This window comes from Mytilus californianus, unplaced genomic scaffold (genome assembly GCF_021869535.1).
Source record: "Mytilus californianus isolate M0D057914Y unplaced genomic scaffold, xbMytCali1.0.p SCAF_50, whole genome shotgun sequence".
Taxonomy (NCBI): Eukaryota; Metazoa; Mollusca; class Bivalvia; order Mytilida; family Mytilidae; genus Mytilus; species Mytilus californianus.
Window position 1 is genome coordinate 112,329 of NW_026262702.1, and position 20,069 is coordinate 132,397.

General features: G+C 31.8%; 1 protein-coding gene across 1 annotated transcript in view; it reads left to right on the forward strand.

Annotated features, from left to right (window-relative positions):
• LOC127703784 (protein unc-80 homolog) overlaps positions 1 to 20,069 on the forward strand; it is a 78,627-nt gene that overhangs the window by 48,475 nt on the left and 10,083 nt on the right. Inside the window, exons 34-50 of the mRNA XM_052207868.1 lie at positions 570 to 614; positions 2,420 to 2,604; positions 3,393 to 3,522; positions 4,393 to 4,461; positions 5,072 to 5,179; positions 5,794 to 5,904; positions 6,281 to 6,438; positions 7,271 to 7,390; positions 8,081 to 8,291; positions 9,167 to 9,246; positions 10,328 to 10,451; positions 12,320 to 12,359; positions 13,100 to 13,155; positions 15,202 to 15,375; positions 15,673 to 15,799; positions 16,543 to 16,770; positions 18,617 to 18,712. Coding sequence (XP_052063828.1) covers positions 570 to 614; positions 2,420 to 2,604; positions 3,393 to 3,522; positions 4,393 to 4,461; positions 5,072 to 5,179; positions 5,794 to 5,904; positions 6,281 to 6,438; positions 7,271 to 7,390; positions 8,081 to 8,291; positions 9,167 to 9,246; positions 10,328 to 10,451; positions 12,320 to 12,359; positions 13,100 to 13,155; positions 15,202 to 15,375; positions 15,673 to 15,799; positions 16,543 to 16,770; positions 18,617 to 18,712 — 2,062 coding nt within the window. The remainder of the gene's footprint in view (positions 1 to 569; positions 615 to 2,419; positions 2,605 to 3,392; positions 3,523 to 4,392; positions 4,462 to 5,071; positions 5,180 to 5,793; positions 5,905 to 6,280; positions 6,439 to 7,270; positions 7,391 to 8,080; positions 8,292 to 9,166; positions 9,247 to 10,327; positions 10,452 to 12,319; positions 12,360 to 13,099; positions 13,156 to 15,201; positions 15,376 to 15,672; positions 15,800 to 16,542; positions 16,771 to 18,616; positions 18,713 to 20,069) is intronic.

Consider the following 20,069-nt stretch of genomic DNA (forward strand, 5'->3'; position numbering starts at 1 on the left):
TATTTTTATATAAGGGAAGATCCAAGTTTCACATATTCGTGATGATTTGCATTCATATATTTTTCTACGCATGACTATAAAATTTATAAATTGCTCGTGAAAATTTGTTGGTTTACAGTATGCAAGAATGTAAGATATACAAAAGGACAGAAACAAACATGTTTTTTTGGTTATTGCTCAGAAACTTACACAAAGAATGCAATTGGTTTTTACAGTTATATTAAAGTATTTATCTGAATATTATAGTTTTTACAATTTTTGCTTTCATTGTAAAATTTTATGTGTTCTTTAACATACACAAAAAAATCACCTGTTTTAATGTAACTTCAAAAAAGATAGTAACAATATCATATGACATTTGTATTAGTCAAATCTTTGAATAGTCAATTCTAATGTGAATAGGACAAAAACAAGCTGCTGATAGATATGTCTATTCCTATAATATATTATATAATTATATATATAATATAGTTATTTTCCTTTTTGATTTTAATTTACTTGAATTTTCTGTAGATGAATAGTAAAATATTATATACCATGTTTATAAAGACATTTTTTGATATTTGTAGGAACTGTATGGACTTGATACTCTTCACAAGTACTCATGGGTCAAGGTAAGATTTTATTTCTACTTTATTAGATTTGAACAATTATTGATACTGAACAAAAATTAATTACTATTTTTTGGCAGGCCTATATTACCGAAAAATTGTCTTTAGTGCTATCAGTTTTTGTTTGTTCAAATCAATTGTTTGTTAATTAACCTGAAATGGTATAAACCAAAGAGGATGAAAAAGATCGTAATCTATCTACAATATGAACATGACTTATAATAATCCATTACAATCATATTAAACTGGCCAAAAACACATATTTTTTTGGTGATTTTTTTATGAATGGGCCTTAATGAAGATGAAACCAACAGTTTGTTTACCCTTAAATTAAAAAATAGTATTATAAACATTCTAATAACAATTCTTCAGATGATCTTGAGACATTGGTCTGTCAGACTTCAATTACAACAGTTCTTAAGACATTACAGTAGTCTGTCAGACATCAGTTAAAATACATTTTATTTTTTCATGAATATTTACTTTATGCCTTCAAACATCTTTCATGTAAGAAAAAAATTCAATTTTTATCATTGTACCAAAAAAAATATGTGTGAAATGACTATTTTTGGTCAACTCCATTAATTGTAGGATGTTTATGACATCACAGTGACATCATTAACAGATTTTCTACACTAAAGTTACTTACATTTATTCTAAAACCAGTTGTTGGCATGACACGGGTTATGTTCTTATTTTGAAGACATAATCTTTTAATCAGTTTAATTGAGGTCTGGAGCTGGCATGTCAGTAACTGCTAGTAGTCTGTTGTTATTTATGTATTATTGTCATTTTGTTTATTTTCTTTTGTTTCCTATTCTGACATCGGACTTGGACTTCTTTTGAATTGAATTTTACTGTGTGTATTGCTGTGTGTTTGTTTTTTCTACATTGGCTAGAGGTATAGCGGGAGGGTTGAGATCTCAAAAACATGTTTAACCCCGCCGCATTTTTGCGCCCGTCCCAAGTCAGGAGCCTCTGGCCTTTGTTAGTCTTGTATCATTTTTAATTTTAGTTTCCTGTGTATAATTTGGAGTTTAGTATGACGTCCATTATCACTGAACTAGTATACATATTTGTTTAGGGGTCAGCTGAAGGACGCCTTCGGGTGCAGGAGTTTCTCCCTGCATTGAAGACCCATTGGTGGCCTTCGGCTGTTGTCTGCTCTATGGTCGGGTTGTTGTCTCTTTGACAAATTCCCCATTTCCATTCTCAATTTTATTAAGTATGTCATCCTATTCATTTATCACTAAAATAAACATTTTAAAGAAAATGAATATATTATTGATTTTGCAATGGGTTCTATCAAAACACCACCTTGGAAGTAAAAATGGTTTTTAAACGTTGCATTTTAGAAAGACTGCCAGATTTTTACTGTTAAATTTATACCAGACATAAATAAAAAATTGAAAATGAAATTGACCTATGCTATTCTGGATCTTCACAAGAGATAAAAGCTTATATTCCCTGTCTGTGTTTTATATCTCCTGAGCTGCCAGGCAAAGGGGATATAGGGCACTGACAGGAATATGAGCCCATATCCCCTGTGAAGCCCTAATAACAATTATATTATAATGGAGTGTCCTGATTTCATCATAAAATACCATTCTGATCTTTGTTTTTCTTAGGGTATATATGCTCACATACCCAGCACATATACCCTGTTAAGGCCACCAATCAAATAGCATGATTAACCCAGATATTTAGCTCCAGTATAATATTAAGTTATATGCATGTATGTTTTATATCATTTGATAATGTTAAAAAAAAAATGATTTTGTCATCAGTTGTTTATCTTTCTGTTACAGTTAATGACCACCATGTTTGACTCAATGACCAGTACATTTGCATGGTCCAGTGACCTTCAGCTCTTCCTCAATGTAATCAATGGTTGTATCATTCTCCATTGTGAAGATTCGGCAATGTTGCGCTTCTGCTTGATGTCACTTATCAATACTTGTATACACTTCAAGTATATCTTCTCAATGAATGGGTAAATTGGAATCCTTTCTTTATTATATTGTATTTATTTGTCCAATTTCTTAAATGTCAGTTTTTTTTCTTAAAGGAAGAAAATGATGACCTGCAATAAGTAACTTCAGAAAATTATATCTTAACCAGGTAGATATTAACCATGGAAATTTTTAGAAAAATGCAAATTTTTTGAAAAAAGGCTGCAACCACAGGTATATATAGAAATCAATCATGTCAAATACAAAAAAGCTGAGAGTCCTACATCTTATTGTCTGCCACTGTAACCATCCTTTACATCGAAAATCAGCTGTCCTTCTCCCTCTCTGTCAGATCTTATTTAAATATTTAAGCTCTCCCAAGCCTACATATTTTTAGATTTTTATGAAATTTATACCTGAGGTTTATATCAGAAAAAGTTATAAAGGTGTCAAAAAATTTATTGGAGTTATTACTGTTGCCCATGGATAGATGAACTATTTGCCTTGGAGGGGACATTGGAAAGCTGTTCTTTAATTATCTAAGGAAAGCTAAAACCTATAAAATGATTTCTGAAGTTACAATAGTAACATATTTTACCATCGTAGTGTCAATGTATATTGGTCCTGCCTTACATAAGTTCTCTTGGAAACTTTGTTACAAACAATGCCATAATATCTGTTCCTGTTGGAACACATATTCTATTCTATAGCCTTTATTCCATTAGTAATACTGTTATATTTGTTCCAGTGGAAATAATATTACAGAATATTTCTTCCATTTGGAACTTCTATTTCATAGGATCTTATTATTAAAGATATTTCATTGTAGATTCATGTACATCATGCCAAGCCTGTTGAAGACATACAGTAATAACCAGCCTAACCCAGTGTTGTGTTCAGCAATACAATTTGTATGCAAGACCTTTTACATCCTACATAGAAAACCATTTATTTTACAGGTAAGCATTTGTATATGTCGAGTTCAAGTTTGCTTTTTTATCTAAAACTCTTACATTATACACATGTTCATGGTGTTCATAACCAGTCAGTGTATCCTGCCTTTATTCCTGTATAAACATGCAGGCAGAAAAAAAAATATGGGATGTTAAAAATATTTAGCCCAAATTTATTGAGTAGTCAAATGATATTTATCATTTGTTGAAAAAAAAATTGAGATGGCATTTATAAATTTGCATCAATTAGTGTATATTATGTTCACTTGATATATACTGTTTCTAGGTGCTTTTATAATGTCCCATCTTTATTGACACTAACAATATTATTTGAATCTAATTTTATCTTTGTTTCAAAATAACAAGCTTTTAAAAGACTGTTATAAACTGATAGCATATATATATATATATATCTGAACTAAAAAAACAACTAAAAAAAATACAAGGTCAATGTCCTTGTTTTTGAGATGTAAGCCATTGAAAATTTGGGAGGAAATTTCTCTCTAGATTTTTCATACATTTAACATTTGGCACCTTTTTCTTTCAAAATCTTTGAAAAAAAATAACAAGGATTTTCATAAGATTTTTAAAAGTTGCTGTATACACTTTATGTATTAAAGTTATGAAAAGAAAAATAAGGGATAGCAGGCATAATTTTAAATGGCATCACATGGATAACACCAGAGGATTCTGCACATCCGACAATAGTCAAAAACAAGATAATCCAACATCATTTGTATAATTTAACATAGTTTTTCCTCATTCTAACTTTGGAGATGCATCTCCAACTTTATTTTTCTGTATGTATATATATACTCTGTGTGAGTGTTTTGGATAAGACAGCTGAACTGTATTTTAAATTATTTTTTTTTACAGATGTTTGGAAGTATTGTGCCATTGTTAGATGAGTCTTCATCAGAGACTGGTATTGTGGACTGTAGAAAGGTAAGCATATTATTTGTAGAAGGTTGATAAGCAGAGAAGTACCCTCAATCTGGTGCAAATAAGAATATATATATATCAGACATTTGAAAAGACATTTGCTTTGGTTTTTTATTGTTATACATGTACCTAAGGAATAAATGTATGGATATGTTAATGGAATCTTAATGAGGATTTATTTAACCATAAAAATAAATAAACAATCACTATTCTGTTCAGCTGCTTAAATTTTTGTATCCCTATCTCAGTTTAGAAATAGAATTTCAACCGTTCTAAGGACCAATAGTACAGAAAGTAAAACTCTTTTCATAAATTATGTTGATAAGTTACTGTGACTTACCTGTTCTACAACAGTCTGTTAAAAACTCTTACCAAATTACAATTTGCATTTCCAAAGAAAACTGGTCTTATGGTAAGAAAGTTTACCAAACTGCTGTTGGAGAGACTAGCTTGTAATTAATGTTATTAGTCCAAATGAAAAAGAAAGCATGCCAGTACTTACTTTATAAATTCACTCTCTGTTTATGAAAAGAATATTTTAAAGGCAAAGAAAGTTTTCCCCAGCACCTCCATTCTATACATTGTTCACAATTACCGATATGTACCATTACAGATTCAACCAGACTGTTTGTTCGAGCTACTCATGTCACTAGGGAAAGACTGCCCAGACAATTTGTGTGTTCTAGATTTAGTTGAAAGTGAAAAACCATTGAAAGCTTTGGTAAGTTTATTTTTGATTCTGTTGATGTTTCCTTTGTTTTCTTGCTAGCATGCTAGCATTGTGTTTGTGAGGTTGTAGGTTTGATCACCAGACAGGTCAAATCAAAGACTAGATTAGTATTTGCTGCTCTACTGCCAAGCTTGCAGCATTTAGGAGAAACTTCAAAACTTGGAGGCGTGGTTCGAGAAATTGTGTCTGGGTAGTATGACATGTCTTCTTGCTGTCTTGGCTTGTCAGCTATCATCTGGAAATCCAACTCACTGTATTGATCTAGTACAAAGTATGTTACGTTCATATATTAGGATGATATTTGCCGCTGGACATTATGCATCAATTAATCAATCTGTTGTTGCTAGCTTCATGAATAAATGATTTCACAAATAATCTGAAAGATTTACATTAATTATGTCTAGTGCAAAGTGGAAATCTATTAAAGCTCATGTAAGCTATTTCGATTCGGTTGTAGCAATCCAATTAGTGGTTTCTTGGTATCATTCTTGTTTAGTATCTCCTAATTTTGCAAGATTGTAAGAATGGTTGATGTAATAAATATATGTGCATTTAAGGACAATGGTTGATATAACAAATACATGTGTATTAAATGTTTGTTCCAGGATTTCTGTTATGAGAATGACCCTGATAGACTTGCTATGATAGATGTAATAAATATGTGTGTTACAGTGATAGCATATGCTCCAGATTCCTTCAGGAGTGTTCAGATGCTGGTTTGTATTTTATAGATGTTATAAATAACTGTGTTACAGTGATAGCATATGCCCCAGATTCCTTCAGGAGTGTTCAGATGCTGGTTTGTATTTTACTTCATTGTGTGGTTTCATGAATACAAAATATATTTTGTCCTTATGTCATACCAAGCATCTTTAAAGTATTGCCATAATAACAATATAAAGACAAAAGGATTGTAATGATATGTTTGCATCAAATTCTTAAATTTGATAATAATATGCAATTGTAAAAATAATAAATATTGAAAAAATCTTTCTTTTGAATTAAAAAATGATAGAAAATATAATTGAAGACATGTTTTCTTCTTGGTTCATTCATTAAAGTATACTCATTGTGAAACACATTTTGTTGCAGAAAATACTGGAAGTGTTAATACCAAGATATCTGGGCCACCTTAAGAAAGACACAAACCAGAGAGACAACCCACCAGCAGCCAGATCAGAAATCACTGTCATATCTAACATAGCTATATCTATTAAGGCATTACTGTGCTGTAGTGAATTCTTTACCAGGTAATACAGAGGTTATGACCTTCATTGAGCTCTCTGAAATATGAGTTTTGGATGTCTGAAACAATAAATACTTATTTTGTCTGTTTTGGAATTATGCTTTTTGAAAAAAAAAAATCATTGATTTGATTGAGGATGGAACTCTCTGCAATATCTCTGCAGTGATTCAGATATTTAATAAATTATGCCTGGAAAATTGGATTTCATATACAGCATTAAAAATAGCATTAACGGTACCAGTTTTACTTCACTTCATGCACAATTTTCGTGTCGCCTGCAATGAAAATTGAAGAATGCAAGACTAAGGAATTATAATATGGTGGCGGTCATTAAGATGAAGCACTCTGATTTTATCACATTAATAGATACATAAGGTAGAGGAGGGAATATAAAGTAAAGGAACTGTTAGCAGCTAAAATTAAAATCAGTATCATAACTTACTGTAGGAGTGTTAACTTTTGTATCAATCATTTTGGCTTATTATATATTTAAATTTCAAATAAAAATCTGGATGTAAGCAAATTTATTATATATTTGCTAGAATATCATAAAAATTTCCTATATATCATAATTGTAATTGCTCTTTCAAAGCTTATAATTATTTTTATTTTAAATCTGTTTCACTATACTGATATTTCAGGTTAGAAAAACCGGCCATACGGTGACCTATAGTTGCTTACATCCAGATTTCGCTGATGGATAGTTGTCTCATTGGCATACCACATCTCCTTATTTTTATGCTGATTTATATATATGCTGTTTAATCTGTGTGACTCATATAAGACTTTTTATAAAATTTGCATCTTTTTTATTTGAAATTTACTGTTGATTTCAGAAATATGAGTCTTCCTCAAAGACAATTCGACTTGGAAAAGTCTTCAGCTAAAGTTCAAAGCAATCATTCACCACTAGGTGGCACTAGTTATTATGATGACAGAGAGGATTCACATGCAAGGTATAATTTATCTATAACTTCGATAGGGGTTGGGATTAATTCAGTCAGTATTGGAGTAAATGAGTGGTAATGATGGATCCAGATTTTTACTGAAAGTCAATCTGATTGAAATACAGATCATGTTTCTACTATTTGCTAACAAGGATCTGACAATGCTCTGTTTATTTTCTATTTTTGGGATCCTCTGGTTTTGTTGTGATGATGCACACCTTTAAACATTTGAAGGCTGCAATTTCATTGGCTGATGAAATAATTACTATATCAGAAAGTAGAATGGAATGAAATACAACAGATACAGTTAAGTCTGCCTCATATCTTGACTTAGATCTAGAAATTGACAATGAATCAAAACTTTAAGACAAAAGAGATGATTTCAGCTTCCCAATTGTGAACTTTCCATTTCTATGTAGCAACATTTCAGCAGTGCCTGCATATGAAGCATATATCTTTGTGCATATTGGTTATGGCTGATTAATAAGACTTTTTTGATTTTTCATGTCAGGGCCTTTTATAGCTGACTATACGGTATGAGTTTTTCTCATGGTTGAAGGCCATACAGGGACTTATCATTTCTTTTATCATTTTCATTTGAACTCTGGTAGATAGTTGTCTCATTGGCAATCATTCCACGACTCCTTATTGTTATAAAGATTATATATTGTTCTTTAATACATATTACACAATTTATAGTCGTCACATGGAGGAAGGAAGGAAAAAAACTTACGTCCATGACTTAGATGATACAGACTTGAAGAATGATTTCCGTAAACCAAGGGACCTTCTTCTTAATGTCATAGCAGATTTCTACTCCACCTGTCAAGTGAGACTGAAAGAATTGCGTAGAATTCTGGCAGACCCATCATACAGACCTCCTGATCTCCTAGACTTCAAATCTCATAATGTGAGTATATTTTAGTGGCTGATCAAGGATAGGGCGTAGGGAGCATATGCTCCTCTTTTATGGCCCCCAAACCCCTAAAAAATCTCATGTTTCCTACGATTTATTTGAATTTTTAGCATAAAAAAGATCCAAAGGCGATATACCATCACTTTTCTGGAATTATGTCCCCTTTCAAAATTCCTGGATGTGCCCCTGTATTTGACTGTCATTACTCGATGTCTGACTGACAAAATGGTAGAACTAATTTTTGACATCCAAACTAATGATAGCTGATCCACATGCGATGTATTTTGATTTAAATTTGCTCTCTTTAAATTTGATTTGTTTTGCATAAGGTCAGCTAAGAAAATTATGCATAGTACGGGTTGGTTCAGGTTTTTACCTTTCTGATCTACTTAACTTCAAATGTAATAACAATTGTTTGCTAATTATATTTATAGATATAATTGAGAAGATTATCTAAAATAACTGTCTTAGAATATAAATTTCTTCCAAAAATTATAAACATTTAAAGATTTTAATTGTGGCTTTATGTCTTTTCATGTTGTGTTAGACTTTTTAAAATTTTCCTTTCCACAAATGATGAATTTACAGAAACCTTTTAATGTTGTGTTTAGACTTTTCAAAATTTTACATTGCAAATCTGAATTAACAGATACATTCATATTGATTTGAAGAAAATAGTTTCTGTGCTGCTGGTGGCATTAAAAAGCAACAATCAATTAATCAAAAAAATTGTTGTAAACATGTCATGATTTCAGAAATTGAACTGGCTAACATTTAGATCATAGTACCATATGATTGCAGAGATTGACAGAAAAAGTCAGACACCCTAATCATGTTTATAGTACTATAAAATAGTTTCATGATTTCAGAGACTAGCAGAAATAGCCAACACTTTGTTGAAGTTAGCACCATATGATGCTGCCACTTTAGGTTGTACTGGTCTCCAGAGGTATTTATCATATAATTTCTACAAGTTCTCAAAAGAAAATGCTTAACTTTATACAAATTTTCTTGCACCTTGTGAGATATATTTAAGTACATAAACCCTTTCACCGATAGCTGCCCAGACAGAAGCTACTCTGGGACGATGGCTTCCCTGGCTACTATTACTCAAGTGGGAGATCTTCATAATAAATGTCAATAAAAACTTGTCTGTAGTTATTTGTGTCTTTATTTCATTCACTAACACCATGTTGACAGTTTTGTTCATGTTTTGGTAATTTTTTTCTTCATAAAAAATTCAAATTTTCAAATTTTCAGCATTATCTAAGTGAAATTCTCAAAATTCTGTTCTTTGACCCAAAATCGTAATTTTTTAACCCAAAACGGCAAAAATTTGAAAAATTTAATGAGGCTGTACAAATTCCTTACACTGAACGATGTCCATTCCAAGTGTTTTGTACATAAAACGACATTTTATGTCAAAAAAGTATACTAGTTTGGCTTCAATTCTTCCATATTCTTTCAAAAAAAAATGTTCCCTCATTTCAAATTCTCGTAAATTCCGTAAATTTCCTCTGATTTTGACACGGTTTTCAACAAACTGAAGCGCCATGTTTACACTTTCATCCGGGTATTCAACAAAGAATGATTACTCGTGTTTGCACTGTTTTGAGCGGGAAATATAAAAGAAGTATTCCGATCCCGGTAAAACGGGACTCATTGTCAGCTGTCTGAAGCGTGAATCCTGGTAAATCGGGACTCATCGGCAAAAGGGTTAAAAGTAATTTGATAAGTTGATTAACAGCTGGCGAAATCATAATTGCTAAAAAGAAAAACCAAAAAAATTATGATGGCTTTTTTGCTAGAGTACCAATTAAATTTCACTACAAAGCTGTAGCTACACATAGAAGTCAGGTCTGTCATCAATGTTGTCGTTGAGGTCCCATCAGGAGAATCACATCATTGATGTCTTGTTTTGATTTTACTGTGTTGTCAGGTTACTGTCGTATTGAATGTATACTCCACTCCATCTCTTTTTATTTCTATTGAATAATGTCTTTGTAATCTGAATATTCAATATGTTTCAGGTATATGGTAGAAATTCTTCCTATTACTGACTGGAAGCAAGAAGCTGTTCGACCTGGATTAAACTTGATCTTGAGGAGGCTTGACAGATTATTTAATAAGATATCAAAGAAGTCTTCTTTGAGGGTAACTAGTACTATATATAAAGGTCTGGATGGGGTTAACAGTATATAGAAAAAAGGAACCAAGGGACCAAAAAAATGGGCCAAAAAATGAAGAACATAGAAAAATGGGCAAAAAAAATTAAGAATAGAGATTAATAGGGTGCCATAATAAAAGAATAGAGAATAAAAGGCAAAAAATATAAAGAATAGAGAAAAATGACCTGAAAGTTTAAAGAATGCAGAAATGAAGGATCCCCATCCAAACTCTGTATGTTTCTATGTTAGTCCCCAAAAATATTGTTCTGATTCCTGTCTCCCTACCAACCCTAAATACTTATGCCTACCCTAACATATTTTATGGACATTTTTGGTAAAGTCCTGACACTTTTTGTTAAGCACTGTTACAGTCCTAAATAATTATCTTAAAAGGTTATGTTAAACATTTGAAAAAAAATATCATTTTGCTTACCTATCTACCCTATTTTTTCTGGCAGGAGGCAGGTGAGAAGCATATAAAAACATGAATGTTGATTTTATTTAAGAATTAAAAGATTCTTTATATGATTTGATTAGGGTATAGTTGACCAAGGCATTTTTTGCAGAAGCCCTTCATATTAAAAATGTGGCCACGATCAATGCTTTTACAAACCTATAAAATTATAAAAAGAATCAATCAATTTTTATACGCCCGTTTACGGGACGTATTATGGTATACCGTTGACCGTCCGTCTGTCCGTCCGTCTGTCCGTCCGTCCCTCTTCAACATGTCGGACATTAACTCAAATACGCTTTTACCAATATGCATGAAACTTTGGTGAATTGTTTATATCTATTGACGTGAGCTCCCTTTCGTTTTTTATAAATTTCGGATTTACCGTTTCCGAATTTTGGAGTTTTATTCATTAAAAAAGGGGGGATTTTCCAGTTTTTGGACAATAACTCAAAAACAATTTCACCAATTTGCAAGAAACTTTGGTGAATTGTTTAATGCTATCGACATGAGCTCCCTTTTAATTTTTATAAATTTTAGAATATACGTTTCTGATTTATGGGGTTTTATTCGTTACAAAAAGGGGGATTTACCCAGTTTTGGGACAATAACTCTAAACTGCTTTCAGCATTTTTTATGAAACTTTGGTAAATTGTTTATAACTATTGTTGTAAGCTCCCTTTTGATTTTCATAAATTTTAGATTTTATGTTTCCGAGTTACAAGATTTTATTCATAAAAAAGGGGTGATTTTCAAGTTTTTGGACAATATCCTAAAAGTGCTTAGAGCAGTTTTCATTAAACTTTGATGACTGATTTATATCTATTAAGATAACCTCCCTTTAGTTTTTTTTTATAAATTTCTAATATAACATTGAGAAGTTATTGAACTTTATTTGTTAATAGTCTGACAACAGATTTACTAGTATTGCGCAACAGCACAGTGTATTGCACAACAGAAAGAAATCTTTAATTGAATATAAATTCAATTCATATAACCAATTTCAAGTTCTTTGACTACATTTATTCAGAAACCTATAGTATGTCAAATATTAATTACAATCCAAATTCAAACCTGTATCAAGCTTGAATATTGTGTCCATTTTTGCCCCAACTGTTCAGGGTGGGACCTCTGCGGGCGTATCCAGCTGCGCTCAGCGAAGCAGTTTATTATAATTACATTTCAATGCTACAGCTATGAAATTAAGAATTACATCAAGCTTTTCGTTTGCTTTTCAATGCATTATTTTAACATTGTCACAGACAGCACGTGCAGTCATAGCTGTTGTATTTTATAGGTAGATAAAATATGATATTGAAGTGCCTTGTGGTTGTTCTTAGCCAATCAAAATTGCGAATTCAAATGAAATATACATGTAATGTAATTATTTTTCCTTCCAGAGACAAGCTGATTGGGATGCAGCTGCCAATTTACTGAAAGGTCAGTGGTCAAACTAAATATGATATTATACAGAACAGTGATTCTTTCATAATTTAATATCTCCATATACTGCATACAATAGTAATTTATTAAGTAATTTGAAAAGAGATCAGTGCAATTATTCAGATCTAGTAGCTACTGATATATATGTGTATCATTTCAGTTTTCTTATAGTATAATATCTTATGATAAAATACAAATTTTAAGGTAGTTTTGAAGTTTTGCTTTAAGGCTATGATTAATAGGCTTTTTGCATTTTTAGAGTTATTTTTATGTTATGAAAAAGGCAGTTATTTCAAATCTTTATCCTCTTGGAAAATGGCTTTAAATTTTCACAGCCCTGCAAAATTTTATTTTCTTATGATGGTCTGGTCAGTAATAAATTGTAAATCTGGACTTCTTATACCTGGCTATAATTGAGTTCCTTAAACAAAATTTTCAATACAATTTTAATCAAAATCAAAATTATTTTTAAAATTAATTCCTTCAAGTGCAAACATGTATGAGGCAAGAAGTAAAAATTTTGTCAGAATCTGAAAAAGTATGTTTTGAAAATAGATTTAAAGAATTGGCTATTTTATTTGAAATTTTGTTTTTATAGATTAATTGTGACCAGGTATTAAATCTGATATACATGTACATACTGCAACAGAAGTAAAATCTCATTTTAACCGATATCTTCAATGATGTTTTATATTTCCTGTTTTTTTGTTGTGCACTTTTAAAATTATTTATTTTAGGCGTATTCCTTACACTGAGGAAATTTCAGTATATTGCACATCTCCCACACCTGAAGGTACAATGCATTGTGGGCATGCTGCATGGTCAACAAATATCCTTCCCTATGTGTCTGAAATTAGGCAGTTTTACTGCATGGTCAAATAATCCCTCTTAATGTGTCTGAAATTTGGTAGGCATGCTGCATGATGGACATTTAGGTCAGACTTGGAATTTATTGTGTTAGCTATACTCTTACTCTCTTTTAAATTGTTTGATCTGTTTTTGTAAAAAAAAAAATATTCTAATACTACCGTTTACACAAACAAATATATAAATTGATAGTTGAAAAATGAAAATTCGAATTATTTGAAAAATATATATATATATAAACGCCTAAAAAGTGTACAAAAACGACACCAATATTAAAAAAAAGGAAACATTAAATGTTAGTATCTATAAATATTTCTAATCAAACTGCCATTTATTTGGGATGTGTAAATACGCAGCCTCTGTTGTAATTACTTTACCTTCGTCAAATTTGAAATTTGAGTATTATATCAGCTCAAATCGGTCAGTGCTATTCATTGGGAATGTATTTTTTAGACATATGAGACCCCATGAGAGGTGTTGACATGAATTTTAAAATTCTTTATTATATAAACTGAACACCTCAAAACAGGCATTCAAATGAGTTAAAATGGTATTTAAGCACATATATCCTCATTCAAACAATATAGTAGTAGACTAAAAACACTAATGACAATATAAGAGGAGCATTAGGTCCTCTTGCAATAAAAATCCCCATGGAGATTTTGAAAAGTTGACAGGTATGCTGTAGTTTGGTCTTAGTCAAACCATGGCAAGTAAAGAATATTTGTTTAAAAATGATTGACCTTGGACAGATTAGATATGTGCAGCGTAGGGGACATTGGACCTCTGTTCTTTTTTTCAAATTGAATGATCACATGATTTTATTATTGTCAGGAATTTGTGTTTATATATATAGTTGTTTATGAGTTGTGCATTTATGTATTCTTCTGACATGCAGTGTTGTCTGTTTTGTAAAATTACTGTGAAATAATACACTGGATGTTGTTTTTCATTTTTTATTTTTGTTTTATTAGTCAAATGATATTTAACAGAAAATAAAATTAAAAATTTCTTTTCACAATGTAATTTTTTAGGGTTTGACAGCTGTTAATTACATCACATAGATATCCAGTTAAAAAAACCTGCATTCTTTCCACAATCATTATTTATTTATAATGGTTTTGTGTGTATAAAAAGGAAGGTTTTCAATTTAGTTTCATTGGCTGGTTTGTATATTTTGTAAGCACACTTACTAACAGTATGCCAAGAACTTTCCCTGTCATCAGTTGGAAAACCAAAAATGATAAATTATTGCATTGGACTTAAAGCAACAGAGAACCTGAAAAGTGAAAAAAATAATAATCCAAAATTTTATATAGCTCTTAACCTGATTTTGTTTTTGTACAACATATACTATTTTAAAATAATAAATGAAACTTAATAAAATAATAGTAAACACTTTTCTAATCAGAAGTTTTTAGAGTTGAATTTAGGAGGTTTCAGGAATTTTTATTCATCAAACAAATCTTCCTTTCTTTTTACATTAAACATTAAAGAAGATATGTTTGATTTCCTTTGAGATTGTCACCCTCAATTTGTCTATGGAATAGAGGGTGAATATATACAGGGTACTTTATGCTCCTGGAATTAATGTATATGTTCAGAATATTCAAAAGTTTATAAAAAATCAAAGCTGAAAAAGTTTGAATTTTGATATAAACATGAATTTCCCACATTGTAAAGATAAGAATATAATAAAACATTACAATATTAAACATTCATATTTTAACAAATTAAATAAGTATACAAGTTTACGTATGCTTTTGATTTTCAGAAAATTGTTGGTTGTAGAAACGGTTTCTTAAATTAAGGACTTTTACCTCAGATTAAGAATTTTTTTTCAACAAATGTTTAAAAAACAACAACAAAAAAACCTGGAGGTTAAAAATATTTTTTGAAAAACCTGCCTGCAAAAGCATTTTTTAACAGATGAATGATTTCTGTTGTAACAAATTATCCTGTGTCACTTCAGACCCTGGTCAGTGCCCTACTAAGTATAGTGCTTTGTGGACCAGGAGGTCCTATTTTCCCAGACAGTCTGACCATGCAGGGAAGTCAACGTAGTGAACAGATCTGCCATACAACACCCCCATCATTCTGTAGTGCTGTTATCAAACTGGTTGCAATGCAAATGCAGGCCCTGGGGGTAAGTATTACTCAGTTACATTTTTTTTTATTGAGAAGATATTTAAAAACTGTTTGACTAAATATTGTGCTGAAACAATTTATTTTTTTCAAATGGATAGAGATTTCACTGCACTGTGCAGCAATAAAGACCTGGTTAACATGCTTGTCTGCTTACTTCATCAACATAACTTTGCCTAAATATCTTTCATTTAAAGCCTTTCTCAAAAGATCAGTTTGTAATTTATGATTCTGGGGTTGTCTACACATGTTTTCTATACATTCCTAGTACTACATGTATGTTTTTCATTTGTTTCAGGACCAGTTCAATTTAGAACAGGTTATAAGTACTGTGTCCACCTTTACAGTGTCTCCTGACAGATCTGTTAGTGTGATGGTTAACTTTATATTACCTCTGTGTATCAGGATGGGAGCAGGCAGGAGAGGTAATATTTACAGTAGAAATGTCTCCACCCTCATCTTTTCTGTCAAAAAAGTTGATAATATATATAGAAAAATTGTAACCAATAGAACACAAGACCCCTAAAAATTTTTATTGACATTAAAATTCCCTCCTTTTTCAGAAATTATTCACTTTCTCATGAAATATTTTCTTACCAGAAAGAATGTAAAGAATATGATAGTAAACAGAATTGACCACTTAATATCAGAAAATTGGTTAATAGATGTATGGTTCTGATTGTAAACTATCTAGATAATAAACTCATCATAGATACCAGGATTGAAATTTTGTACGCTAGATGGTGCATTTCATCTACAAAAGACTCATCAGTGACGCTCGAATCAAAAAAGTTAAAAAGTTCAAATTAAGTACTAAGATGAAGATCAATGAAGACCCAAAATTCTGTAAGGTTTTGCCAAATTAAGCTAAGGTAATCTATTCCTTGGGTAGAAAATCCTTAGTACTTCGAAAAATTCACAGTTTTATAAACAGTTAATTTATGACCATATCAATGATAAGCCCGAGGGTTGATGTTTGGAAATGTTTATACAAGTAAAAGAAACAAATATGTAGCATATAAATAGAAAACTTATCAGCTGTCTCCTTTAACTCTTTGGTCTTCTACTATATAGAGCTATTTACTTTTTTCTGGAGTAAGGGAAAGAAAATAAACCAATTTACTCATTGGCATAGACTTGTAATGAGTGCAATACAATTTATTTATAGAGACACCAAGACTGAGGCATTGTGATGTCAGTTATGCTTTGTCAATGATACTGAATATGCTGAGCCCCCCTCCGTTCCATGCTGCCCAGACACAACATAACAATACAAACCAGAAACCAGGTCATCACCACCATCTATCCATGACTGAAAACCATCGATGTAGCAGCTTCTCGCATCATTTGGACAAAAGACAAGATAATGAACTGGTTCTACATGTGGCATTTCTTGGTAGGTACCATAATGTACTCTTAAATGTCAATATTTGAGCAGCATGACTTGCTAATAATGAGGTATTTTTCTGGGTTTTGTTTCTTAATTCGCAAGGCAAATGTCTACACACACTTTACAAAACACCAAGCAAAAGTACAGAGATTCATTGCATGTATTTCGTCATCTCAAAGTCATATTGAGGTGTTCATGATTGAGCAAAAAGATCACATCTCACTGCAAGTTCAGGACCCCCCCCCCCCCCCCCCTCAGGACCTATTTGAACAGAATTCTGTGCGAGATCAATCTGATTGAAATACAGATCCCTTTTCTAAGCTTTGCTTACAAGGATCTGACAACAGTCCTTTTTATGCCCAACCTATGATAGTAGCGGGGCATCATGTTTTTCGGTCTGTGCATCCATTCATTCGTTCGTTCATTCGTCCGTTTGTGCATTCGTATGTCCGGCCATCCGTCTGTCCCGCTTCAGGTTAAAGTTTTTGGTCAAGGTAGTTTTTGATGAAGTTGAAGTCCAATCAACTTGAAGCTTAGTACACATGTTCCATATGATATAATCTTTCTAATTTTAATGCAACTTAGAGTTTTTACGCCAATTTCACGGTCCACTGAACATAGAAAATGATAGTGCGAGAGGGCATCTGTGAACTATGGACACATTCTTGTTTCTTTCTGTTCTGTTAATTGCTACATCAGCCAATGAAATCAGCCTTTACAGTTTTGAAGATGTGTATTAATCTGACAAAACCAGAGGATCCTGAATGGTCTTGAAAAACTGAGTAGAATGGAGCATTTTCAGATCATTGTAAGCAACCCTTAGACACACATGAATTGTATATTATTTAGCTTGGTGCTAGATGATGATGATGCTACATTTATGAATTGAAGGATCAGAGTAATTTTGACATAAAAAACTTTCAAACTATTGTACATTTTCTCACAATGAAATGGGCATTTCTAAGAGTTCAAGGTCACAATGATAAAACAGAAGTCAATTATCATTAAACGACAGTAATCAAGGCTGTTACTGGACATTACTTCAGTGTTATTACAAAATGTGGTATTTATTCCTGGTACTTGTGGTCAATTGAAATTATTTTTTTTTTTGTATAGGATACAAGTTCTTATGTTTGATAAATTAATCATGAGATATTTTAATCAATTTTATTTAATTTTACCCTCGTCCGTCCGTATGTCCCGAAGTTGGTTTCCGTTCTCTAACTTTAGTTTGCCTCAACCAAATGCTGTGAAACTTATACACAATGCTTATTACCACAGAACACAGATCAAATTTGAATTTTGATGGGGTCACTTTAACCGTTCTAGAGTTATGCCCCTTTCCAAATGGAAAAATTGCTGAATTTTTCGTTTCCGCTCTCTAATTTAAGTTTGCATCAACCAAATGTTATGAAACTTATACACAATACTTATTCCTACAAAACTCAGATCAAGTACAATTTTGGGTAGCATCATTTTTACCGTTCTTCAGTTATGTCCCTTTATTACTTTATATTGCAAGCAGGGGCGTCATCTGTGTCCCATGGACACTTTCCCCATTTATTTTTTATGCCTTGCATTGCAAAACATCTTTCATAGAGTATGTATATATATATATGTTGGAGAATGTTTTTTTATATAATGTTTTTAAAAGTATGTAGTTTTATAGCAATTGCAATTTTAAGACAGGAGAGTGTAAGGGTATTAAAATCCATTGAAGTGCCAAAGTGCTTTTGAAATAAAACTTTCATTGTTAATTTCCACAAAAAAGTAGGAGCATGAAAAACTAAAGCTTCTCAAATCAGTACTGTTTGTTCTACTGTGTGATAAAGTTTACTTGCATTTGTTTTAGGACTAGAGATATTAATGACCTGTTTTGACAAAGTCTTGTCTTCAGAATGGCATAAAGTGGCCAGATGTATCCAAGATATGGTTTCCAAAGGAAAAGGTATGCAATTTTTAGAAAAAGATATGATTTATATCAGCAAATTCTTTTGAGTCTGAGTTCATGTATTTAGTGATCCAAATTCACATAGATGTCAACTTTTTAAAGTCGAAAGTCAGAGATATCCCTCTGAGAAGGATTTTCTAGGGCAAGATTTGCTGTTCAACCTATTTCAACAGGTTTTTTTCTGGATATTTTAGCCTACTTTTTAGAGTTAAATTATTAAATGTTTAAAAGAAATGCAATCAGTTTTGTAATGGATCCAGTCATTAAAGAATTAATTTTTATACGACCGCAAACAATTTTGCGGTCGTATATTTGTATGACATTGGCGTCGTCGTCGTGGTCCGAAGATACATTGGTTTTCGCACAATAACTTATGTTTAAGTAAATGGATCTCTATGAAATTTAAACATAAGGTTTATAACCACAAAAGGAAGTTTGGGGTTGATTTTGGGGGTTATGGTCCCAACAGTTTTGGAATTAGGGGCCAAAAAGGGGCCCAAATAAGCATTTTTCTATTTTCATGACAATAACTTGTGGAACAGTGTATGGATCTCTCTGAAATTATACTACAAGTTTCCATACCACAAAGGGATGGTTAGGATTGGCTTTGGGGGGTTATGGCTCAAACCGTTTAGGAATTCGGGGCAAAAAAGTGAGAAAAAACAAGGGTGTCCTGGTTGATGGACAATTACTTAAGTACAAATTACAGTGTAAGGGAGGTAATTCAAAAACTACTTTGAATTACCTCCCTTACACTGCTTTAAAATTATGTATGAAGAATTTTTGTATTGTCTTGAGGTGATTAGCTGTCAATTCATTTTTAGAAGTTACTATTTTAATAATTTTAAAAATGCTGAGTAAGATAAATTAATTTTAGCTATGATTATGTATGTCATTTTCTATTTTAAGACTTTTATGATGTTTTTAAACGGTTTATTATGGTTGCAAACTCCATTGGAAATTTGAATTGAAATTAGGACCATGGCATGACTGAGGGAAAGAATTTTTATGGGGAAAAAGAGGTGGGGGGGGGGGGGGGGGGAGTAAAAAAAAAATTGGGGGAGGGGGGACAATTTTTTCGCCTCAAGATTTCAGAAATCAAAAAAGAAAATCCTTCAATTTTTTTTATTTTTTTTAAAAAGGGGCGGGGGGGGGGGGGGGGGGGGGGGGGGAGGTCAATTTGCAACAGCATAGTGTATTGCACAAAAGCAAAAAAATGAATATAAATTCAAATCATAAAACCAATTCTAAGTTCTTTGACTACAGTTATTCTGTGTCAGAAACCTATTATGTGTCAAATATTGAATTACAATGCAAATTCAGACCTTTATCAAGCGTGAATATTGTGTCCATT